Raw genomic sequence first — 25869 nt, forward strand, 5'->3', positions numbered from 1 at the left:
CAACATAGCCAGGCAGTATCTTAAATCTGTCTAGGATAGAACATATGGAGAAAGGATGGCCAGCGCCAGGGATCACAGGGGTCATGAGGTCCTCATCAGCCTTTGTTTTAAGTGAATGCTAACATATCTCGCTTCAATCCAAATCAAATCCAGGACTTTTGTTGAAACTTTCCTTTATATCACCTAAAGTAACATTTCAGAACCTGAAGCACAGAATGACCACAAAGAGACTCAAAGCTAAAGCAGCTACAAAGAGGTGGATGCACAACCGTACTACAAAAGAAATACACAGTGGGAAGCCCAACCTGAAGAGACAGTGCAGCTAAAAAGAGACAGAAAATGACAACAAAAGACTACAAAGTTATGCAAAGCCAGCACAAAGAGATGGCAAATTATCACAGACACACAAAACAAAACTACAGAGAGATGCAAAATGACATTGTAGTTGTTTTATGATTCCTTTTTTTAGTTTGAGAGAGGGGCACAGTGAATTAGCCTGAGTAATTTGTAGTATAAGTAATAATTCTGTAATATTTAAGTTAACTTGAACTTGCTGTGCTACTTAGGTCATGTATTTCCATCTTATCAGCGTGTATCCATGTTAGCTACACATACTTCAAAGCAGTTTGTGGCTTTGCATAATAAACCAATACCGTATTAACAAGAAGTTTTAACAAGCCTTGTGGCAACCAATGAAATATCATAAGGATCAGGCGTTTTGAAATGCTGAAAAACGGTAAATTCAGTGTGCTTAGCACGTAGGCAGCTGGCGTTGCAGGGAAATATGCTAATCATTTCCCAAACGTTCAGAATGCTGTATATAGAATTAGCTTAACTGCGAAAGTCACTTATTTAGGCAATTACAAACTGAAAAAATGATTCGGGTTTTGATGTCTACAAATGAGCAGGAATCTATGTAAGCACGCTGCAGGTTGTGGGAATGAGGAGGATGTAACGAAGTAGTGAGGATGCATGACGGAGAAGTGGAGTGGGAAAACAAGTCCAGCTCATTCGAAAGTGAAAAGTTAAGACAAACTTGAAGGAAGCTGCTGGTTGTTCCGTCTTTTTTAAACCACAGGGCTTACAATACAGAAGGAGCTGTTATATCATTGTCATGCAGGAGTCGGTGAAGAGACTCTTAGGTCTATGCAGGCTTTGTACACCTCGATTTGGGCAGGCTATCTCATTCTTCCTGGAAGATGCTGTCAAGCTTCATCACACTGGATGCCATTTTGTATGGAGGATTAAGTCTGGGCTTTAAGGACAGTCAGACGCTTGTCCTGATGCCAAGGACAAGTGTCTTGGCTTCACGACTCCAACCCAGTGTTGTCTTGGCTGCAAGCTTTGGCAGCATTCACTCTCCCTTCAGCGTAGACTGGCCCCCCCTTGTCCCCGCTGCTGAGAAGCACCCCCTTACCCCCCCCCCCCCCCCTCAGTAGAATGACAACTATGTCTGGCAAATATTAGGCATTGCTCCTCATTTCACTTTTAAAATGGCCACACTGTGGTAAACTCCAAGCAGACTATCAGAAGTCCTTCATGCAAGTTTCCTTCTTTCGGTCTAGCTTCATAAAAACCTGACTGATGGAGTGCTGCTGCGATGGTTCTCCTTCTGGCACATTCTGCCATCTCTGCAGGGGCCCTTCTTGCTTGGTTACTCAGTTTGGCCAGATGGTCATATCCCAGGATTCTTGGTGGATCCAAACCTCCCCAGTTTTGCGATTAATGAGGCCATTGTGCTCCAGGGAGTGTAAAGCTTTAAAAACAGTCCTATAGCCTTGTTTCTGATTTGGCTGCTGTAGTGAGCGTACCCTGTCAGTCCACTATTTAACTCTGCTGTTAATATGTGTCTATGTCCATTTACTGTGGAGGAAGCTATAAAACCTTGTGAGAGGAACCCAACAGAAGTCGATGAGTCACTTCTGACCAATGACAGCGATACAGAGGTGAGTTGTTTAATATATCCTTAACTTTTATGTTGTTTTTGAGTGTTAAGAGGCTTGAGATAAGGAAGCAAAAATAATCAATACAGCATTATTTTTCTCTCTCTTTTAAATGTACTAAAAAAATGACCCACTGTACCATTAAATATGAAAATGTTTCCGCATTAGCAGTATCCTGTAATTACCAAAGTTCTATGAAATCTGAGCATAATTGAGGACTACCTCGCTCTCATCCAGAAAAAGTTCAGTCCAATTCCCCTGTTGGTTAGGGACAGTGACATCTGCAGCTGGTGCCCCATCACTGTTATCACATCAGCAGGTCCTGTCAGCTCTTATCACACTGGCCCACCATCTCCTATCTTAATAGAGATCTGACTGTATGGTGTGACTACGTGCTGACCCTCCGTGTGGCCTTTTTGCTTATCGGCTGTCCACAAGTTCTCGTGCCTCCAACATTCAGAGTTTGCTTTCCTTGCTTCCCAGCAGGGTCCCGGGAGCCATGTTGTTGTTAGTGTTGTCAGTTTCAGTCTTTCCACTAAGACATTTGGAAACTGAATACATTGCAGGTTGCAAAGAACTTTCAGGAGTTGGGCAGACAGTACTTTGTGATGAAACTTCTCTATTACTATGACTGATGCCATTTTTGGTAATTGGTACTGGCCTTTGCCTGGGCTCTAAGGTCAGAAGTTCAGATGGCAGCATAAGGCTTGAAGGAATGCCTAAGTTGTCTTGCGAGGATGTATCTTTATTTTTCATTATTATATAGGTTTATATATTTTATATTTCATCTTACATATTCAATAAACTCTGTTAGCCTCCTTTTTATGTTGCAGCTTAAGCGCTGGGTGATAATGACCTTCATACGTACAAGGGTCCAGCCTGCTCAAGTTAGCTTAGCTTTAGACTTTATTTTAATATATGGTCACTTGACTGTATGTTTGGGGTTGTTGTCCTGCTGCAGAATACATTTGGGGCCAATAAACAATCATTTATATTTCTGAAAGCATTCTTTGTTTACAGCATTTTTTCCACACCTACCTAAAACTTTTGCACAGTACCGTACACTGCTCAGATAAATTACAGGAACACTGGATATCCATACTGATGCAGACTGGTTAATGTGTTAGAAATGCAGGGATGCCACATCGTTTGATGGAAAGGAAAATGATCAACCTGCAAAGACAGCCCAAAAATCAAAATGAAGCAGGAGGTTAGTCTGTTTTCCTGGAATGTCATTGCAGAGCATTGCATACTCTCACCTCATCACGCCTGCACTGTTGTGCAACAGGAGGAACCCAGGACCCACTGCACCAGCGTAGAGTGACAATGGCTCCAAGAATTTCATCATTCTACTGCCTAGTCTGTAGTGAACTGTACATCCCTCCATGGATATGCGTCCCGAGACCATCACTGACCCACCACCAAACTTGTCATGTCGGACACTGCACTAACATCTGGCAGGACAAACCAGATGTCAGGAAGTAAGTCCACTGTCAGAGGCCATAAGAAGATCATTTGTGACCTTCACTAATGTTGTTTCTGTACTGCGATGAATTCTGAATCCCGACTATAAGTCTTCAAATAAACCTTTCCTCTGCAGATGATCAACCAGCTGTTTTACAACTAATCTTTCAAGCACTACATCTCTTCTTTTTGGCATCATATAGCTTAAACAGTAGCAAAAACCAGGGCTGTGACCCATCGGGATTACATGCACATATGCTGACATCATTATATCAAACTTTGGCAATATTTAATGTGGGCATCATAATAAGAATTCAGCCAGTATAGCTGTAACACAGATGGTAAAGAAAAGGATAAACAGTCCACTTTAACAAATACAAAATAAACACACTCATTGCAGCAACAGCTTATATAAAAGGGGCAATTATGCAGAGTGCATCGTTGATACTTTAGAAACTCCATCCTAACAAGTACAGAAAAGATGACTGACACATGTATCTTGTGTTTCTTCTTCTTCTATTGTCTCAGATATTAACAGCCTTGTCAGCAACAGAGCAGAAAGTCCTCAAATTGCAGCACCCCGAGAGCAAACCTGCATGGCTCTGTGAACTCTAGTGTCTCAAAGGGACTACATGATATAAAACTCAGGTAAGCGTAAAAAAGCAAGGTGAGTGAATGGTGAATGGATCGTAAGGGCGCTGATCATTACTGGTAGGGGGCACCTGGTTGGTATAGTAATTAACCCTGCTGAATGGTTGGCCTGGAAACTGCTGACTTCAAACGCCCCCATCCCTCGAAGTTGCAGAAGACCCACAGATGATGGGGTGTCAAAATCTCCTACATCCACCTGGCACCCTGCTCACACTTATTAGAGCCAGTGAGCACTGCTGTGACCTGGCCAGTGTCTCCCACTTTTCATACTCCAGAGTGCGATAAATGGGCGGCCAGGGAACAGAACAAAGCGAGTTAATACTGACAAGCCTATATATAATATATACAATACTACACAAGGCATTTGAACATCTTAAACATGTAAGGGTATCAGATGAGCACAAAGAGACAGAAATCACAGAATGGCCATACGCACACAGAGGAATTATTCTTGTCTTGATATCTTTTAACACAAATATACAGATGCAAACGCACACCTACGTGATTTCAGCACATTTTTTACTCGCAATACAGTGAGGGATGTCGCTGTCAAAGATAAGGGGCTAAGATTACTTTTTGGCATGGGCTACTTCTGTAGCCTCATTTTTATCTGTCGTGGTGATGATTGGCTACAACAGCTCTCAGCAATTTTCTTTTGCTCTCTGGGGGGGGCTTAATCTTTCAGCTTGGTGACAAGACCAAACACCCACCAATGAAATTCTGATGGGTAACAGTTAAAGAGGCAGCGTCTCTGCTGAATCCTAAGCAAGTATAAACTCATATTATAACATCATACAAGGTTAATCTTAGTGATAAGTATTTTATCTTCAATAGCAGATCCCGACACTTAACTCATCTTCACTGAGAAAACATTTTGGAGTATTTCTGGCATAACATGGTTAATGCAGGATTTCTGGAGGATGTACTGACCTCAGTGTTTGGTAGATTACTGTAAAACAAAAAAATCAAGTATTAAACAGTTTCTTTATATAAAGCTAGGAAATGGGAAATAGGTGCAGCGATGAAACATTTGCAAACATACATAGAAAAGAAGCGTATAAAGCATAAATAGAGTTTGTAGAATCTAATGAGCTTCAAAATCACAATCTTTGACAATCTTTAGTCTTCAACACAGCCTGAACTCTCTGAGATAAGCTTTCTTGTCATGTCTTTTAGTAATATTCAGGAATAGTTCCTGAGGGTTCCTGGAGGACATTCAAAGCTCTTCTTTGGACGTTGGCTACGTTTTGTTCTGTTCTCTGTGAAGATGATCCCACACCGCTCCAATAATGTTGAGGTAGGAACTCTTGGGAGGCCAATCCATGACTGAAAGTGTTCAATTGTGTGTTTTTACTATCCAGTTATGCTTCTACTGGACTTAGCAACATGTTTGTCATGCTGATTTTATGGCATGGTGAATCAAAAAAAAACCTATGCTCCTTTTCTGCACTCATAATTCCATCCGTTTTGACAAGACTTGGATTCAGCTAAAGAAAGGGGAACAAATGGCAGGTGCTGGTCACAAAATGCTTGAACATACAATTCAAAATTGGTTCTTTGTTGTTTGACCGTTCTCGCCCCTTTCCACTTCACCCTCAACACAGAGACCTGCCATCTTCAGAAGTTTCCTGATGACTCTGCGATGGTTGAATGCACCAGCTAGGGTGATGAGATGGAGTAGCGGGCTGTGGTGGACTCCTTTGTCTCATGGTGCGAGCAGAATCATCAGCAGCTCAGCGTGACAAAGACCAAGGAATTGATTGTGGACTTTAGGAGGACCAGGAAACCAGCGACCCCTGCTTTAATCCAAGGGGTCGATGTGGACATAGTGGAGGACTATAAATACCTCAGAGTACACACTGACAATAAAGTGGACTGGGTTAAAAACACCACTGCACTCTACAGGAAGGGCCAAAGTCGTCTGTATTTTCTGAGGCGGCTGAGATCTTTTAACATCTGTGAGTACTCGTGATTTTCTATGAGGCCAACAGACTCAGTAAACTTACTGTATGTGCAAGGCCAGTAATGTCATGGGAATGGAGTTGGACTCTCTAAAGGTGGTGTTGGAGAGGTGGATATTCTTTTAATTCTCTAATGGACCTTATTTTTGATTAGTGGCCCATAATTTATACCAGTATAGACATATAGTAAACAAATGTATGGCAGATGTATGGGCCTGGTTTCTGATAATACTTCAGAATCTTGTTTTAAGTTCATGGTTAGAAATATGACAAAACCTCCCCCAAAAAACACGCAACATGGAGTCAGCCCACAAGAGCACCCGATGTGGCTCATTCTTCCACAGTCACCCGCCTCTCCCAACACATTACTTCTTCTCTAACATATGCAAAGCTGACTAATTTCCTTAAGCGATTCACACGCTTGCACACAATCAAAAATTGGTCAATGACTTTATGAGGAAAGGAATCGCAAGCTGGTATCATCTTGCAAACTGATTAGTTCAGTTTCCATCTGGTTTATAAACTTAAACCTGCTGCAGTGTGCCAAATCAGCTGCCTGGCATGGGGCCGACGCTGGGTGCGCACCACGGCTTCCTAGCTTGAATTCTTTCCCTCTCCTCGCCTCTATTTTGTGTCAGAGATTAAAAATAGCAAGTGGCCTTCTGCAGAATAAGCAGTTCATAGATTCTGGCTTTGACGCTGCGTTTGCCTGGAGAGGCCAGCTGTCACCTGCATGCAGGCAGAGTAGGCCTCGCCACTGATTCTCTATAGACACTGGGCTCTGGACTTTGGCTGTAAGACAAAACGGGTGTGTTTGCGCATCCACTTTATATTGCAGGACAACTTCTGGTGTTTATAACTTTGTTTATGTTGAAGATAAACAATCACACTGAGCAAAATGTGCATGTGGTTGACGATGTTGATTTTAGAAAGGCATGCAGCAAATAAATTACTGACATACAAGCATCCACTTTTGACCTATAGCTAATGCCAGTATCAATATTTTTAGTTTAATTGATTTTTTTTCATATTTTTTCTCGCTTTTATCCAGAGAAACTGTGAAATTATCATTATAAATAATTGCTAAATGTTTCTTCATCACACTGTCTTTGAACACGTGAGGCTCTAAATAGAGAATCAAGTTAAGCACTTCAAATCTGTCACTCAGTAAAGGACTGAAGCTGCTCCATTTAGAATTAATGAGACACCAACCTTGTGAACACTTCGTTGGAACAAATTTCATTTTCTGGTCCAGAACATCACTATCAAACCTTAATGTGTGTGTGTGTGGAAGCTCAAACAGCTATTACACCAGGTTCACAAAGTCAGCCTCCGTCGGCTGAAGTTTTGATCAGATAAAATTTCTGCCTGGGTGGTTTCTAGCTTAAGAGCTGCTACAAACATCCAACTTTAAATCCCACAAGACCACTGGTTCGCAACCTTTCGCTTATATATCAAAAGCCCTGTCAGATAAGCTGAAGTACTCCTTTGACACAGCCCATCACGTTCCAAACATTTCAATTGATGGTAAGCCAGATGTTCATTGTAAGTCTTAACAAAATAAGTGAATATTGTAGTAGTCATATTCTTGTACAGGAGCTGGTTGGGTCTACTTTGTGTTTGTGCTACTAACACTTGGTAGAAGCTGGATGTTCATCAATCACGGCACAAAAATGTACTTTTCACCACCTACTATTTTCATTCTGTAGAGCCAGAAGGCTTGGTATCATGTTTGCAGAAAGCCTGCATTTATGACTTTAGGCTAACTAGTTCAACTATTTTAATGGTTTGGGTCTCGCTGTTTACCGCCCACATAAAATAAACATTTTTCTTTCTTTTTAAAATAATAAGTTCTACTTTTGATGTGTGTGTGTGTGTGTGTCTGCAGGATATAAAGGACCAATAAAGATACGGTCATGTGGAAAAACCAAGTACACCCTTGCTACTTCCACTGGCATTGTCAGGGAAATAGCAGCCAGGTGCTGCTAATTAAATGCACTTGAATAGCTGATCATCAGCAGGTGTGAGCACCTCTATAAAAGGAGAAGTTTGGACAGTTTGCTGCTCTGGCGTTGTTGTGTGTTGACATAATGCCACCATCGTCCCAGGAAAGAACAGCCTAGCAAATTCAGTTGAAAGGCAAACCGGCAATTCTCAGAAAAGCTGCAAAAACCTAAGATCTACAACGTAGACTCTACGGGCCTCAGTTAGGTTAAATGTTAAAGTTCAGAACAATACAATTACAAAAAGCTGAAGTATGGCTTGTTTGTAAGAAGTGCCTGGAGAAAGCTTCTTCTTTCTCAGAAGAGAATGGCAGCAGGGCTTAGGTTTGTAAAGTTGCATGACAACAAACCACTAGACTTTTGGAACAATTTCCTTTGGAAAAATGAGACCAAAGTAGAGATTTCCATATTTCCATAATGCACTGCAACACATTCAGTGGAAACCAAACAGTACATCAGCACAAACACCTCATACCAACTTTCAAGCATGGCGGTGGAGGGACGACGATTTAGCATTGTTTTGGAGCCACAGGACCTGAAGACCTTTGAGTCATTGAGTCAACCATGAACGCCGCATACCAAAATATTCTCAGTCAAATATGAGGCCATCTGTCTGAAAGCTAAAGCTTGGTCTGAATTTCTGCTGTGCGTGAAAGTCTACAACAGAATAAATGATGAGACTGTGAGACACTCATAAAATCATATAAAAAAATAATTATGTAAAGTTATTACTGCTAAATGTGGCTCTAGAAGCTACTCAATTATGAGGTGTACGTATTTATAAGAGTGCACAGATTCCTATGAAAACTTTCTTTTTCACATGACTGAAAGTCTGTATTAGCTTAATCTGTGAAAAGAAAAGTGACAACCACCAATGCTGCAGGTTTATACATTTATAAATATCAGCGAGTTCCACATATAAGGCACATGTAGTGTAGTTCAAAAATCAACTGTTAAATATGGAAAAATAAAAATGGACTCATTAACAAGATTCACCCATAATGCTGAACAGACATCAATAGAATCTCCGGTATTAAGATTAAATAATTCACAATTATGTACACATTCATTACAAGTTTTGGTATGAAAATTTGAACTCATCTAAGAGTGACAAAAAATGCAGCATTCAGTTTATTAACATCCCTTAGGAAGAAGAAAGCAAACAAGTGGGATTATCTTATCGCAGGGGAAAGGAAATATGGGGCATAGGAACGCATGTTGCCATATTTGTTATTTTCCTAGCTACAGTGGGGCAAAAAAGTATTTAGTCAGCCACCGATTGTGCAAGTTCCCCCACCTAAAATGATGACAGAGGTCAGTAATTTGCACCAGAGGTACACTTCAACTGTGAGAGACAGAATGTGAAAAAAAAATCCATGAATCCACATGGTAGGATTTGTAAAGAATTTATTCGTAAATCAGGGTAGAAAATAAGTATTTGGTCAATAACAAAAATACAACTCAATACTTTGTAACATAACCTTTGTTGGCAATAACAGAGGTCAAACGTTTACTATAGGTCTTTACCAGGTTTGCACACACAGTAGCTGGTATTTTGGCCCATTCCTCCATGCAGATCTTCTCGGGAGCAGTGATGTTTTGGGGCTGTCGCCGAGCAACACGGACTTTCAACTCCCGCCACAGATTTTCTATGGGGTTGAGGTCTGGAGACTGGCTAGGCCACTCCAGGACTTTCAATGCTTCTTACGGAGCCACTCCTTTGTTGCCCGGGCGGTGTGTTTTGGATCATTGTCATGTTGGAAGACCCAGCCTCGTTTCATCTTCAAAGTTCTCACTGATGGAAGGAGGTTTTGGCTCAAAATCTCACGATACATGGCCCCATTCATTCTGTCCTTAACACGGATCAGTCGTCCTGTCCCCTTGGCAGAAAAACAGCCCCATAGCATGATGTTTCCACCCCCATGCTTCACAGTAGGTATGGTGTTCTTGGGATGCAACTCAGTATTCTTCGTCCTCCAAACACGACGAGTTGAGTTTATACCAAAAAGTTCTACTTTGGTTTCATCTGACCACATGACATTCTCCCAATCCTCTGCTGTATCATCCATGTGCTCTCTGGCAAACTTCAGACGGGCCTGGACATGCACTGGCTTCAGCAGCGGAACACGTCTGGCACTCCCTGCCGTTGTAGTGTGTTACTGATGGTGACCTTTGTTACTTTGGTCCCAGCTCTCTGCAGGTCATTCACCAGGTCCCCCCGTGTGGTTCTGGGATCTTTGCTCACCGTTCTCATGATCATTTTGACCCCACGGGATGAGATCTTGCGTGGAGCCCCAGATCGAGGGAGATTATCAGTGGTCTTGTATGTCTTCCATTTTCTGATGATTGCTCCCACAGTTGATTTTTTCACACCAAGCTGCTTGCCTATTGTAGATTCACTCTTCCCAGTCTGGTGCAGGTCTACAATACTTTTCCTGGTGTCCTTCGAAAGCTCTTTGGTCTTGGCCATGGCAGAGTTTGGAGTCTGACTGTTTGAGGCTGTGGACAGGTGTCTTTTATACAGATGATGAGTTCACACAGGTGCCATTCATACAGGTAACGAGTGGGGGACAGAAAAGCTTCTTACAGAAGATGTTACAGGTCTGTGAGAGCCAGAGATTTCCCTTGTTTGAGGTGACCAAATACTTATTTTCCACCCTGATTTACGAATAAATTCTTTACAAATCCTACCATGTGGATTCATGGATTTTTTTTCACATTCTGTCTCTCACAGTTGAAGTGTACCTCTGGTGCAAATTACTGACCTCTGTCATCATTTTAAGTGGGGGAACTTGCACAATCGGTGGCTGACTAAATACTTTTTTGCCCCACTGTAAATTCTTCCTGCAGGGCATGAAGTTTGCAACTCCATCGATTTGAAGATTTTCTGTTCCTGTGCAGCAACAAGCTTGTCTGGATACAAAGTGCACTTCGAGCTTTGTCAGTGGTGGCTGAAAAAGTGCTTTCTCTCTCTTTTATTGACTAAAGCGGTGGAGAAGACAGCTCGTGAGCACTGGCTGTGTTGTGGGAATGCAACAGTGGATGATTAATGCAATCATCAATAACGACGACAAGGACGAGGATTTAAATAAGCTTCTCGGTTGGATCATGCCAAGTTGTCACTATGACAGGAGTCACTCTGTGCAGAGGGACACTGAACGTCCCACTCTCTTGTACTCGACACCTCTGCAGCCTGGCTCTCTGGAGCTGACACAGAGGCTTCTTCATGTTCAGGTACATTATCGGACTCACTGTTCTGGGATTCACAGGGCCGCTGACCCACCTCCGAATGACTGACAGAAGCTTGTTTAATTGAAAGCCACTGAAGGTCTGATTCAGTTTGTGGGACATCCAGCGCCAGAGCTGCTTCCTCTCCTTCCTCCACTGTGGAACCCAGCTCTTCATCATCATCAACTCCTTCTATCTCATGCCCTGCCTCTTCCACAGGGCTCCGCCCCTCCTCCAGCTCTACGCCTGCATCTTCTGTAAGGGTCACCAGCTCCCCCCCCCTTCTGTCAATCCCATTCGTCTCCACCCTGTCAAGAGTCTCCAGGCTGCTGTGCAGTGCAGGTGCGTCTTCCCTGCTGACACCATCTGTGCCAAGGTCAGCGCCAGCGGTGTGGCACTCCCAAGATGATTCATGTGAACTTCTGTCGTCTAAAAGAACTGGGAAAAGGAAGATGAGATGACTGGTCATTTTAATCGCTCACTTGATCTGAAGCTGGAGCCAAAAAAGTTTTTTAAAGAAAAAGAAAAAAGGAAAACTTTCTAATGAGTAGCTAGAGACAATAATTATTGTCATAACTGATAACAGTAATAAAAAAAACCAACCCAAAAACCACACACACGAAACGATATAACAAAAATTGCATTAGACAAGAGTTTAAAATGCATGAAAAAACCGAAACAGCAGCCACAAATGAAAAAGCCCGTATTGATTCTGCTAGAAAAACTTTCCTCTCTCAGAGTTGGATCACAGTGTCAATGTAGAAACTTATTTCAATTACTTATGTGACTGAAGTGCTTCCATGGCAACAGGCTAAATATAGCAGCGGTGCCCCAGACAAGGGGACGCAAGACAAGTGTGACGCCCTGCATCTCAGCAATAGCAACAGCTTAGTTCTGCTTCTTCGCCAAAATATGCTCTCACTTTGGGGATTACTGACCCATATTTGTGGATGTGCAGGCAAAAAGGTTAAAGACTGCACACATAGAGTCCCCCCACCCCCACGCACACACAGACACGCAAAAACACGCAAGAAGAAAGCAACATTACTTGAAGTGGCATCCATATTTATAGTCCTCCCACCCTGATCCCCCCACCCTCTTTCAAAGAGAACATGGCAGAAGTTTCTGAATGTCAGTGGGCGAGAATTTGCCTCACATTTCCAAAATGCCATGGCATTTGGGCATCTTGCACCAATGAGGAGCAGGGAGAAGTGGAGGCGGGAAGGGAAAGGACTTGGGTTAAACACGGAAGGTAGAAAGGAGTGTTTAGCATGCAATGCCTAATTGCAGTGTTTACGCCATTAGCGGTAGGAGTTCTTATCATTGACTGGAGAAGCCAGTCACTCGCAATTACACACTCACCTTTGGGTGGATGCACTCTGGGCTGCATGTTTGGCTGAGACGTGACACGTGTAGGACGGAGCTCTGGCTGAAGGTTCTCATTTAGTGTGATACTGTCTCTTGTCCCTGTAACATCAGCGCCAAGGAGAAAACGCTCCCAGTTACTCTCTGGTCCAAATGAGAACAACAAACAAGTGATATGTAGAGGGTTTTTTGGAGGGTGGAGGAGTGTTAGATTGGATGGAGCACATGTACGATGGTGCATGCAAACACAGGCGCACGTATGCATTGCAGTGCTCACAGGAAGAGGCTCCAGCTCCCTCTCATCTGTCTTCATTAGTGATGGCTGCACGCCTCTTAGGCTGACACCATATGCTACTCAAAAGAGACTGTGCACTATAAACCAGACGTCACGAGTATACACACAAAACTATATGCACAGACACTCGGCTGGAAGTTAGCAGCCTCTGCCGTCGCACGTAGCCTGTGAACAGGCGAACCTCTGCGTGTGTCTCCGACCGTTCAAGTGTGCGACAAGAAAACAAACAGGAGAACGAGAAAATGGATGACTGGAAGACACAATGCATGAGAATCATGAATGGTGAACGGACACCATATTGTTATGAAAACAGTCCATATTGTTATGGATGCTCAATGTTTACACTGACATGGGAACAGCGAGCGAGGGAGAGACTGTTAGAATTCGTCGTACCAGCTGGGTAAATCAAAAGAAGCAAAAACAAAAAAGTCATGTTGTCTAGAAAGTTCCTCTAATTATTTAACTGTGAGACTGTGTTTAGCCATTAATATGCTGTTAGGCTGTTAAACTGCATTCCTTTTGGTTACTTCAATAGGCCACTACTAAGATATTTAAAAATAATAAACTGTCATAAAACAAAACCAAGATCAATTTTATGATTGTTTTTGACTAAAAACAGCCCGATTAGCCAAATATCTGCTAAATAAAGCATAAAAAATCAATACAATATTTCCACAAATCATTTGTGATTATTCTCTTGCAAACTGCAACAACCCAGTACAACACAGACTGATGATCTGTGGAGGCTTTTATATTTTCACCCAGATACACTTTGAGCTTGATCTGGTCTATTTTTGGCACTAATAACAACTGCTGTGTGAAAAAGACTTGACCCACGAGTCAGAAAACTGAGCCTGATGATGTTTTATGGCAAGTATTGTCAAATCTAATCCCACACGTAACATCAGATCCATATAAGGTGGTGCAGCAGCTGAGTCTAAGCAAACAGACCAACCCTGAGCCACTGCCATCATTCAAGGCCAAAGATATGCAGATATGGGCCATTTTGGGCAGACATAAAAGTGCCATTTAGGAAGATGCTAGAATGCTGAGCAATATATCGACATCACATAGGTAAGACTGGCCAGTAGTGTGTGAAACTGCATCTAAACTTGCAATTGTGTTAGGACAGTTTAGATTTATTTTTAGGAGAACAGTCGAGGAAAACTTCACCAGACTGCCTTTTGAAGCCAGTAATAAAGCGATGCTGGTTACTGGATATGCAGACGAAGACCCAGACTGAGCACAGCAGCTGTGTCTCCATGAGGCGTGCAGAACTCAGAGATAGGAGGCACCAGTGGTTTGCTTTGAACCCTTACTGACAGCTGCCTGTATCGTCATCTAACCACCTCTACACCTCTTTGAAACACATCTAACAAACACGCAAATATATATGTGTGTTTATGTGCATAAAAAAGGACTATTCCATATTATGTGACACCAGATCATACTGGATATTAAACACTATATCACAAACGGGAGAAGTGTACATAGCTGTCAGCTAGTCACAGGAGCTTACACTATGCAGTGCTGTCTAGCTCGACATTGACAGGAAATGCCTTCCTCTTAACTGGAAAAAGTCTGTCAGTTGACCAAAACAGGGTGCATTCTGTATCCACCTCTGTCTTTTCAATCTCTGATGCACTCTGACAGGTTTTCACTCGCAGTGTTACATTTCAGCTCACACTCATTCAGCACAGGAGGTGGGGGCGCTGAACTGGAGGACTGGGGTGGGGGAAGCTATCAATCACAACTTTATCTGACTCACCGCATCGATGTCACTGTTATTGTTTTTGGCTCTCTCTCATCCGTAGACAATGTAGTCACCTCTAGTGTTTTCCGGGACTCAGGTAGGCAGCCAAGGCCCTCCATCCTATCCCGTTTGCCTTTAATATCAATCAGCCCAACTTCATCTCGCATCAAGGCCACAGACGCTCACATCTCTCTCTATATCTCTGTCTCCCTAACTGTGGTGGACAGCGTGGTCGTCAGGCACTCTGGGCCCTCGTCTACAAATTCCCTAATAACGGCACATTCCCCTAAATGTGTTTGTAATGTGGGCAATCATTTTCAGTAATGGATGCTTGTCAGTTTTATGGCGGAGAGAATGACGGTCTCATGACAGGGCACCTCCATCCAGCCGCAGCCCCTCCACCGTTCAGTCTGCTTCATAGACGGCACAACATCTCCCTCCAGTGGAGATAAAGGGGAACTGCTTTCTAAGTGAGCAAGCACGGTCCCCTTGTTTCAGGCCGCAAATGTTTTTCGATTATGTTTGGTAAATAGTTTTATATTTTTGGACTGGTTTTGCTCTTCTGAGAGTCGGACGTCTTTACAGGACAGGAAAAGTCACCAGCTGTGTCTTTGAGGAAAATCTGACAGCCGATACAGCATTTTTTATACTTCAATTTTAAATACAAATATAGGATCAAGGGTTAAAAAGTGGTTCAAAAATTCACTTTCTGATAAAATAATAAGAACTTTGACTTTACACTCTCATATACCAAAACTGTATATGACAAACTGTCTTCAACAAGGCTCTCATCTGTATTATGAGAGCCTCGAATCCTTCTACTACTACTACTCAACAGTACTGTGCTGCCCTTAAAAGAAGCCCAACTGCATCACTCAAAGAAAGCGCTTTTTTTTTTTTTTTTGGTTTCTCTTGTGAGTAAAATTTAAGACAGGTCCACTGGACCGAGAGCATCAGTGTGTGGCACTCCGTCGGCCTGATTCAGTCAGCGGTATCATGAACAGACACATGAGCTGGTGGTCAATGGAGTCAACACATTGTAAACGGTGGGCATGAGGTGACATGTTTTCTGGGCGTCTTCCCAGATTTGTCCTGGCATGACATAGTGGAGGGCATGGATGAACTAAGTGGGGCAGAAGGAATACATACTCCCAATTCCCACAGATACGTGGTAGGTCAAGCCTGAGACGCAGCCAGAGAGGAGAGAAAGGCACAGTGTTATGAACAGAAAAGCTCATTAATGAAAAAGACAGGAGAGGAAATGAATTTAAACCAGCAGGCCAGCTAGAACGATCCCAGCAAAGATCTCCGGGTCATTTAAACAACCTTTAAATGCATCAGATGGACAACACTGAGACAATTATTAAATGATTTTAACTTAAATTGAAAATCATATTTATTATATGGATGCACTCCAATACTGTATCCATGATTTTAGGAGATTTTACATAGACTTTTAAAATAAAAGAGGTCCTAATTTGTTTAAATCAAAATAACTTTAAAGTCATCGTTATATTATCTTTTTCTTGTTGTTAATGGAATATCTATGTAGTAGATGATGACTATGATAGTAACAGAAGATTATTAAAAGCTGTTTTAGCTGATTAGCTTAAAGTTTAAGTAGTCGCGTGTCTGGAGCTTCAGCCTGTGTGGATTTAAACAGACAGAAAAAACAAGTCAACTTTCCAGTTTTTCAGTTTTCTTGTTCTTAGACGTGAAAGATATTCCATGAGGAAAAATCCCCAAAAAAATTAAATAAAAATGAAGTACAACAGTGTGCACTTCTCTTCAAAGAACAGAGCAAACTGGCTCTAACCAGAGCAGAAAGAGAAGTGGGAGGCCCAGTGCACAACTGAGCAAGAAGACATCAGAGTCTCGAGTTTGAGAAACAGATGCCTCGCAGGTCCTCAGCTGGCAGCTTCATTAAATGTTACAAACATAACACCAGTCTCATTGTCAAGAGTGAAAAGGCGATGCCGGGATGCTGGTCTTCAAGGCAGAGCAGAGCAAAGACAAAGCTATCTGACACCAGCCAACGTCTGATCTTTTGCTTATCTTAATGTTTTATTGGCTACACACACACACACACACACATTTATGTTTTCTAATGATGTGGGAAAGATTACATGTTCTCAGCGGTAGTCTTCAAACGATACATTAATATGATTCATTAGTTTTACTCATCATATGTGATCATTTTTCCAAAAGCACAAAAGTGTCTCAAAATAAACATTGCTGAACTACTTTTAGTTTTTAATGGATTCATAAAAGGTTTGATGGTGGAACAGCTTAGGTGTTCAAAGACCCACCTGGAAGACTCCATAATCCTGAAACCTCCAAGGTCTTCAGCTTCCTTTCCAAATCTGCAACTCTATTTCCCAAGATCCTGCAGGCCAGGTGAGAAGAAGGGTCAGTGTGTGTGTGTGCGCACACTTATGTCATATTCCAGTGTTTGCTTTATAGGAGGAGAATTCTTGTAACAGCTAGACAAACAATGTAACTGTGTTAGGGGGTTAAAGGTGAAATATTACCATTATGATGCCATCAGCGGCAAAGCAGGAACTATTAATACCTGTTGCTGTGTCTCTGGTGCTGGATGACCAAATTCTTCTCATGGATCGTCTCCAGGAGAGCAGTGGCGAGAGACTTGAGGTCGGCGATTGACTGAGGCGTGGCTGGTAGACTGCAGCCCTGCTCTTCCAGAAGCATCTCTTGAACTAAAAAGGAGGGAAAGGGGGAAAAAATCAGGATGGGAAGAGAAAGGGACAGAGAGCCACAAATGGAGGGAAGAGAAATGCCAATAATCCCCCAATAAAACTTACACAAAAGTTAAAAATAGGTAACAAAGAAAGCAGGGTGATATAACAAGAGACAGGGAACACAGCATGATAAGAGTAAGACAGAGATGGAGAGTTAGAAACAGATGTCTTCTAGGTGACACTCTCCTAACTTTAACTCCAGAGCCCACTGTGCTGCTTCTGCCAGCAACTGTCAGTCATCATGGCAGGCTCATTTCCCTGCCAGTGGTGCTCTTTACCACTCAGAATACAATTAGTAACCCAGCTGGTGTCCGGCAGTGGCTCGGAGGATCGGCAAAAAGAGAAGTTATTAAATAATCCATTGAGACACGGGTAGAAACAAAGGAAGTGGTTGTTATACTGAAGACACGCCATCAGTTGTAGAGTTTATTTGGCCTGAGAACATTCGCATTAGTGCCTTTCTGCAGTTTCCAGATCAGCTAATACTACATCTATTTATGTCTGAGTTTAAAGAACTCAAAGTGAGCTGAACAGGTTGTGTTTTCACCTTGTTTGGCTGAGAGGACTCCAGTAAGAGGACTGTTATTTGATTTCCCATATGTGCTGGAGTTTTTCCTCCTCTCCAGGGCTGTCTGCAGGGACAGAAAAACAAGAGAATAAAGCTCACCCTGCTGATTCACACGAACATTTTAGTAAAAAGCCACTTCCTTTGCATTAAGAACGTTCACAAAACCATACACATGTAAAGAAATTACATGCACCGAGTCAGGCAATGTCTGTGTCACATTTTAACTGCAGCATTCAATCTGTACCTTGTACTTCATGATGTTTGACTTCAGCAGGTTCACCTCCTCTTGCAGTTGATTTAAACGGTCATGTAAATACCTACAGGAACAATGATTAGAAAGACACCCAGCAAAGTCAAAACACACATGACAGACAGAGGAGTTCCACATTACATGTATAATCGCTGTGCACTGTGAGCAGGAGGCAGTGTCAAAAAGAGCATTTGGTAACGTGAATGACTCTTGTTTATGTTTGTCTTGCTGTTTGTCATTTAGCTCACCCTCTGCCATGTAGAACACAGAAGTCACAACATAAAAAATGCATTCATATGGAAATGAAACCAAGCATTCTCTTCATCCATGCTTTTTGATCTTTTGTTAGCTAACGTCCACCCCGATTAAACATGACTACCACATAAGACGTGGGTAAAAACACTGAAGCGCATGTACAGTAAGGAAGAACATGTCCAGTACTGCTTAGTTAAGCAACAAGAAATGGCCATCTAAATAAAGAGAGAAACAAGTTTATATTATTTCAAAAAAAGGAGGTCAGTCAGTTCATTCAGTTTCCCCAAGTGCCATCTCAAAATCTATCAACTGTCTTTCATGACAATTGCCTCCAGACAGGAAGACCAAGAGAGAAGTTTATTAGGATTACAGCCTCAGAAGTCAATCATTGGCACTTCAGATTAGAGCCCTCCAGTTTGATAGGAACCAAACACATCTCAGCAGGAGCTGTTTGGAGGACACTGTGCAAATCACACCTTTATCATCTAAGAAACAAGAAATGGACATGCACGTGTCTCTCATTGTTAGTTATGGCGAAGATGGTGTGATACTGTGAGGACATCTGCTAGTGACACTGCTGATGATTTACTCAGAATTCATCCTGCAGCAATTTCTGACTTCTATTATTATTGCACAATAGGGGAACATTAAAGCCCCCCTCTCAAAAAAAGGATGGTGTTCAGAATCAGGAACACCTGGCATCCACGGACATCCAAACCTAACCACTGTTGAAAAGGTTTTTGGATGAGATGCACCACAGAGTAAGGAAGAACAGCCAGGAGGTGCTCAGTGTGTGAGAACTCCTTCAAGACTGCTGAAAAAGGTGATGATGAAAGGTAGCTGAGAAAATGCCAGGAGTTTATGAAGTTAATACTGAAGTCAAAGATGTCTACTTTCAAGATTTAACATACCTTTTAGTTGGTTTACACTAATTACGTTTATTAGGTAAATTCGAAGTTTGGTATTAAATAGTTTTGATGTTTTAGAAGATAGTATTGGGACTGAAAAATGTATTTTAAAAAGTGTCAAATGATGACACTTCTGTCTGGCACATCTCTAACTCACTTGTTTTCCATGCACAGGGCGTCCACATCAATGATACGAGCCTCGTGGTTCCCCAAAATATGATTCAGCTCCATATTTAGTCGCTCCGCCTTCTCTCTGAACACAGTGCGTTCAGCCTTCACGTCCTGGAGCTCGTCTGTCAGTGCTTTCATGTTGTTCTCCATCTCCTCCATCTAGAAAAAGGCATACAGGCAGAACTGTTTGTGAGGGAAGCCACGGAAACGTTCACGTGATGGATATTTCAAAGCTTTTGCTCATTAAAGTAGAGTTTGCTGAGGCTGCATTCACTGTTTTTAGCATTCAGCAACTCAGGAGCTCCCCTGCTGTTTTAAAGTGAGCAGCTTCCACTCTAGTAGATAACAGTTAAGTGGCTCCACTGCGGGTTTCAAAGAGGAGGAAGTATTGTTTATCAGTCTAATACATTTACTGTGTTTAATGTGCAGAGAGGATTCTGCCAATAATAAAATGTTCTACTCTGAAATTAAATTCAAAGCACATGGACAGTAATGCGCCGAGTGCATTTCCAAGCAAAAAGTGTGATTCACTATGGAAAGTTTTAAACAAACTGAATGAATTACTGAGCTTACGTCTACTGAGGAAATCTATAATAAATGTCTGTCACGAGGCCCTGACTAGAAACGAACAGTTCCAGAAACGTCAGGTTTCTTTAGAAACTTAATAATTAGATAAATCAGTCTTATTAATATGTAGTTAAAAATGATACAAGTCACTACTTTGTTCTCTACATAAACTATAGGACAACTTAACCTTTCAATGAGTGTAATGAACACTTGACCTTTGACTCCTGACCTTGAGCCGAGGTCATGGAGTTTCAAACTCGTCTGAGATTTTTAGTAGATACACCGATGGCATAGATTTAAAATTCCTACACTGAGTTATCAAATTCAATAACTTGCATGTCTACATCGACCGCCTGCCCATCAGGGTTACGACAATACCCAATCAACCAAGACTATGAAAAGCAGAAAAGAACACTCTAAAGTAGTTACAATCTGCACCAGTTACTGGTTTTCAATAGAAATTGTCACTACTGAATCACTTACTACTGGACTCAATTGCCATTTACACTCACCCTGTTCATCCTACATCCATTTACCTAATGACACACACATTTTCAAACCCTGAATGGACAAAAGATTCAAACCTAGATCATTGTTGTGAAGTGACAGGGATAACTAGAGCTGTGCCATATCATGTCATCAGCAACAACACCGGCATAAAGTTTTATGTGATAAAAAAAAAAATGACATAAGACCAAGTATATGTTGGAGCGATTTAGTGCCTAAAAAGGGAGCTACTTCAATAATCTCCAACTAAGCACAAGGCTTTGTAAGATATGCAACAAAAAAGTTCCTGCTAAATGTGGAAACTACAAACATGTTTCACTATTCCATCAATCGTCAGTGTCACTGGAGCACTCCCTATGACAGCAAAAGTGAACAGTGGATGGAAATTACTGATGGAGTTATATGTCAGAAAACAGGACTTTGAGCATCTGGTTAAACAGCTCAAACCAAGCTCCACCACCCCACATAGAAAATGCTTTTATTTGTATTATTTGACAGTACTGTGCAACTGCTAATATGTTACAAAGCGATCTTAGGACTTTACCAATAATTAACATCCTAGGTAGTGATTTAGACTTTTTTTTTTAAAAACAGTCTTTCTTTTGGATTAAATTTGTAAATGACATGTCCCTGGACGGAGTTCCCTCCTTTTCCTTAATCCTGTAGCAACATCCTAATGAATATTCCACAAAAGAAGAAATGGACCTGAAAATGGAGGATTAATTGCCAAACGTATCAAAGTGCTTTAAGGTAAGAAATACGTCCACCTGTAGCCCAGCTCTCTCTAGCTTGCAAACCAGATCCTCACGCTCATGGGCGGGGAAATGACGCACCCCGACCTCTTCATCCCCCAGCCTCTGTCGAGTAATGGTCATCCTCAGGAGCTGCAGAAAAGAGAAGTTCAACTTTTTACTTCTCTTAAATAGTTAATCTCCATGTACGTTTGTGCGAGTACCCCTGGTTACTTCACCTTGTTATCCCCCTGGGCCTCTGCAAGCCTCTGAGTGAGCTCCTTCACCTCCTCGGCAAGCTGTTTTGTTCGTTCCCTTGAGTCCCTCAGCAGCTGAGCCAGGTTCACCTGCGGAGCAGGAGGAGGAGAAGAGTGAATGCACAACAGCTTGTGCCAGGCCAGACAAGGTTCAAATACCCCAGGAAATCACATTTAATCAGCATCAAACATTTTCCTTCTTCAACTCAAGAAAAAAAAAAATGCCTCTTAACATCCACAAAATTTCAGAGATAAAACCAAAGCCAGTCCACAATCCTGTTCTAATGAAAGAGACAATTATTTAGTGCCATCTAGTGTACACATTAGTATTTTCATTTTTCATTTCACTGGTGTTTTGTTACTATTTCATTGTATTTTATAGTGCTATTCAACCAGCAACTGTTCAGTGTCACGGTGTCCCTGAAAGCACAATAAGACAGAGTCATGCAGGGCCCTATGTTACAAAGCAAGTTCAGCAGAACATCTTTCTGTTATCTGGATTCACTTAACCTAACACTGGCAGTCAGGATAAGCAGTCACACAAAGCTGGCTATCAAGGCACTAAGTTAATCCAAGGTTTCCCCTGCGCGTTCACATGAAAGGGTTGGCATTGGCAACATTCAGAAATAGCAATTATCGATGGGTTTACTGGCATCAGAGTAGGTCATCTTGCATAGGAAAATAAAACTATACTGTACGAAAAATATGAAGAGGTTAAAAAAACATAATACAGACTAAAACCAACACAAGTGCCTCAGATAACACAGCAGCATGACAGGAAAAGCACTGTACAGCAGTTTAGTGTTGAATGAATGTGTGAGCACTTTCAGAGCTTTGGGCAGTAAGACAGGAAAAGGCTTACAATATGAATAAAGTTTAGGCTATTTGAAGATGCAAACTCTCTATATTAACAAACTTGTCAATATCACGACTCTATCATTAAGTTTAGAGGGCAGTTTCACTTTTTATTTTCTCAGCTATAGATCTAGTGGTGGAAGTGAAGCTAACAGAAAACAAATCATGGAACAAAGTTGCATCTAAGAATCCAGATTTATCACTGATGTTGATCAAGGAAAGACAAAGACTTCAGATGCCATTAAAAAAAAACTTTAGACGCTCCTATTCTGTCCTTCTGTCCCGTGCACAGAGGTCCCATGGATAGTGCCACTATTTTCCAGAAAACTGAGCAGTCAGTAGATGAGGATTTCATGCCTGCTGATCTCTAATCTGGGAAACATCCTGTTCCATAGCAGGTTAGGTTCACAGCATATGTTACCATGGCGATGTACACTGATAAGGAGTGAGCCACCTTTGCAGTACAGAAAAGTCAGGTTTAACCAGGGAGTTACCTGGAAAAGACAAAATCCTGCTTCATAGTGCAGGCCTCAGGACTTGTAGAAGACACACCCACCCTAGAACAACAATAGTCTGGGATTCTCACCTACTTAAGTGCATTCAATAAGGAGAGAGAGAGGAGTCTGATTAACCTACACCCTGATATTTATCCTGCAGCACAAAAGAAATGGCCTCTGTATGCCAGCACAAAGAATTTCAAATAAACAACCAAGCTGTGAATTTAACATAAGCATTGGATTAACTGTTTATGAATTACACACATTTTTAATAGACATTACCTCATTTAACTGTACCTATTAGCATATGTATTAATAAAATTAAAACTTACTTGATTGCGTTTTTCAGGTGGCAAAGAGGGGTCACCATCCTGAAACATGAAAAAAAGACTTCTATCATCAGCTGCAATAATACAGCAAATACTATAAACTGTAGCAGCGTGTAAATGGAAAACTGAATATCTACATTTAGCTGCTGCCAAAAAATTTAAAATATTTTCTTTTTTTGGGGTGGGCTTGAATAGAGAAACTCTATCAGAATTACACAAAAAAATGGATATTCCTTCAAGAAATCTAGAAAATACATAAAGACAAAATCAGATCAGGATCTGCAATATTAAGCAAAGTAATGATCCTGTTAACATGACAAAAAATACCACAAGTGTGAAAATGAATTTCAACATCTTGGAGCGGACTGTCGATTCATTTTGCTCATGGCTGTAAAATACTTCATGCTAAAGGGTGGTCACAAAAAAGTACCACCTTGAAGGCTGAACCACTCACAATGAGTTCCCTGTACTTCTTCTTGAGTCCCTGGTGGCGTTCTCTCAGCTGGTTGGCCATCAGCTTGTACTGGTCTCTTTCCTGCTGACAGGTGTCCAGCTCTTTGGACAGGATGAGGAGGGCTTCCTTCTTACTCTCCAACTTCCGCTTACACACCAAGAACTTAAGCAAACAATGCACGAGAGCCATGGTGCTATGAGATATATTACTGTTGACTGAATTGGCAGTAATGTTTATTTCAGGGACCACAGCTGGACATGTAACATCTGTATCAAGCTTGTTCTTGGTTTTATCATGTATCTTTATGTTTATCTTATTCTGTGATGGGAACGGTTACATTAATTGTGCAAACAAAACCAACCCTAACCTGTTTCCCACAGGTGGAAAAACACACTGGAGTGAAGTGTTTGACGTACAGATAAGGCCCACAATAATGAACAGTGGAGACCGATAGCAGTCAGACCAGCTTATAACCAAATAGCAGCTCCTATCATGCAGCACGGTGTGCTGTAGTAGTTTTGTTAAGTTCAGTGCTTGCCATGTCTTTCAGTTACAGTAAAATAAATCAAAACAAACAAACATTTTTTTTTTCATTACTGCGTTAAATGCTAATTATTTTCTTATTTCTATGGTCTGTCAAATGTTATAAAGGTGCAGGTTATTCGATATTTGCGGCATATAGTGCTAATTAAATTAGCCTACAAGCTTAAATTACTGCATTAGCGCCAAAATATACACACGCTTACCTTCATATATACAAATAGCTTACTCGGTAATACCCTTAACAGGTTAAACGCGAGCCCACAGGTGGGTCTACCCTATCAGTACACAGTAGCATCATCATATAGGGGTGGGTTGGTGTATTTGCACCAACACAGTCGTATGCTATCAGCTTAACGGAATAGCTAGCAGAAGCCATCAATGAAGAGCCCACCGGTGTCAAAAAACGTTGAGCTCGTGCGTCTATTAATGAACGTCCAGGTGTATGAAAGCTAAGAGACCGAGGCTCGTTTCCATATGGACACCGGGAAACATCTATAAAACCGGTCCGTGTCTGCAGCTGTTTACGGTCTCTCCCACTCACTCACCTCGCTGACGAGCCCCTGCCAGTCACTCTCACTCCTCTTGGAAGACTGCATTATTCGTAATATTTTGCAAAAATGTCACGACACACCAGCCCCCCTCTCCTCATCCGTTTGTTTATCCTGCAACGTCACTTTCTTAGCCTCCGCTGTCAAGTTACGCAGAAAGACAAAACATGGAAACGACTTCCGGTACGTATGTGAAAATAATATTATATTTGAAGAAATTCAGTTTTGGACAATTTTATACAATGAAGTTCTAAACGATTTTATAAGAACGATTCGAGTTATATATATAAGAGATTTGAGATAAATAGTGGGGAATCAGTGAAGCTGACAATGACAAAGCGGAAATGGGTTCCTTCATAATAAAAGCAGAAAGTCTTCCACTAAAAAAAATCCGTTTCAGCACTTTTTGGAGAGGAACGAGCAAAACGCTTAAATAATACAAATTATATGGGGAAAATGCACTGTTTTCTTTATGTCTATAGACCCTGTAAAGTTTGTAAACAGTGATGGCCTGGGCACTATAAGGTCTATAGGGGGTTCCAGAAACGTCAGGTTTCTTTAGAAACTTAATAATTAGACAAATCAGTCTTATTAATATACTTTGGGGAGGGTTACTCCCACCAGGTTTAAATCTGGGCTCCCCACCATTTCACCTTAGAACTGAAGAAGCTTCTCGGATGAGAGGTGAGACGTCTTCAAGCAACTTAAAGAAGTCCAGACGCTTTTCTTTTTAAGCTCCTTTGCCTATAAGGTCTATAGTGATCATTTGGTAATGTGTATAATTTGTAAGAAATTATACACATTGTGTGAAATTATACATCATTTCCAGAAGCTGTTGCTAATCCAGGGACCCTAGGCAGTTTATATAGTAAATTTAATACCGACTGATTAAGGTGTTTAGCCCTGCCCCCCTTTTAACCAACTTTATACCAATCAGATACCCCTCGCAAACACCAGATATCAGCTTATAAAGGCAGGAGCTTGTTGAGAGGCGACCTGTTATAGAA

General features: G+C 41.6%; 1 protein-coding gene and 1 long non-coding RNA gene across 5 annotated transcripts; one reads left to right on the forward strand and one right to left on the reverse strand.

Moving 5' to 3' along the window:
- Nucleotides 1-3938: 3938 nt before the first annotated feature.
- Nucleotides 3939-7843, forward strand: LOC146580368 (uncharacterized). The gene is made up of 3 exons (XR_014891257.1): nt 3939-4055; nt 5235-5355; nt 5663-7843. It is a non-coding gene; the product is annotated as an uncharacterized LOC146580368 (long non-coding RNA).
- Nucleotides 7844-9404: 1561 nt separating this feature from the next.
- Nucleotides 9405-24992, reverse strand: ccdc149a (coiled-coil domain containing 149a). Of its 4 annotated transcripts, XM_085267108.1 has the most exons (13): nt 24860-24992; nt 23772-23933; nt 23321-23359; nt 21619-21726; nt 21416-21532; nt 19561-19733; nt 18235-18307; nt 17970-18054; nt 17236-17380; nt 16973-17049; nt 15813-15845; nt 12613-12717; nt 9405-11688 (listed from the first exon to the last, which is right to left on the reverse strand). In XM_085267108.1, exons 1-13 carry the CDS (start codon nt 24908-24910, stop codon nt 11129-11131), a joined length of 1728 nt encoding a protein of 575 aa, XP_085123234.1. In that variant the 5' UTR covers nt 24911-24992; the 3' UTR covers nt 9405-11128. The 4 variants fall into 4 exon arrangements, with proteins under 4 accessions (XP_085123234.1, XP_085123235.1, XP_085123233.1 ...); XM_085267109.1 differs by lacking the exon at nt 15813-15845; XM_085267107.1 differs by lacking the exon at nt 15813-15845 and having other exon boundaries at nt 12613-12759.
- Between the last annotated feature and the right edge of the window lie 877 nt (nt 24993-25869).

Source organism: Mchenga conophoros, linkage group LG3 (assembly GCF_057382185.1).
Source record: "Mchenga conophoros isolate Kocher_MC1m ecotype Shallow Benthic linkage group LG3, M_conophoros_male_GT1.1, whole genome shotgun sequence".
In the NCBI taxonomy this organism is placed as follows: Eukaryota; Metazoa; Chordata; class Actinopteri; order Cichliformes; family Cichlidae; genus Mchenga; species Mchenga conophoros.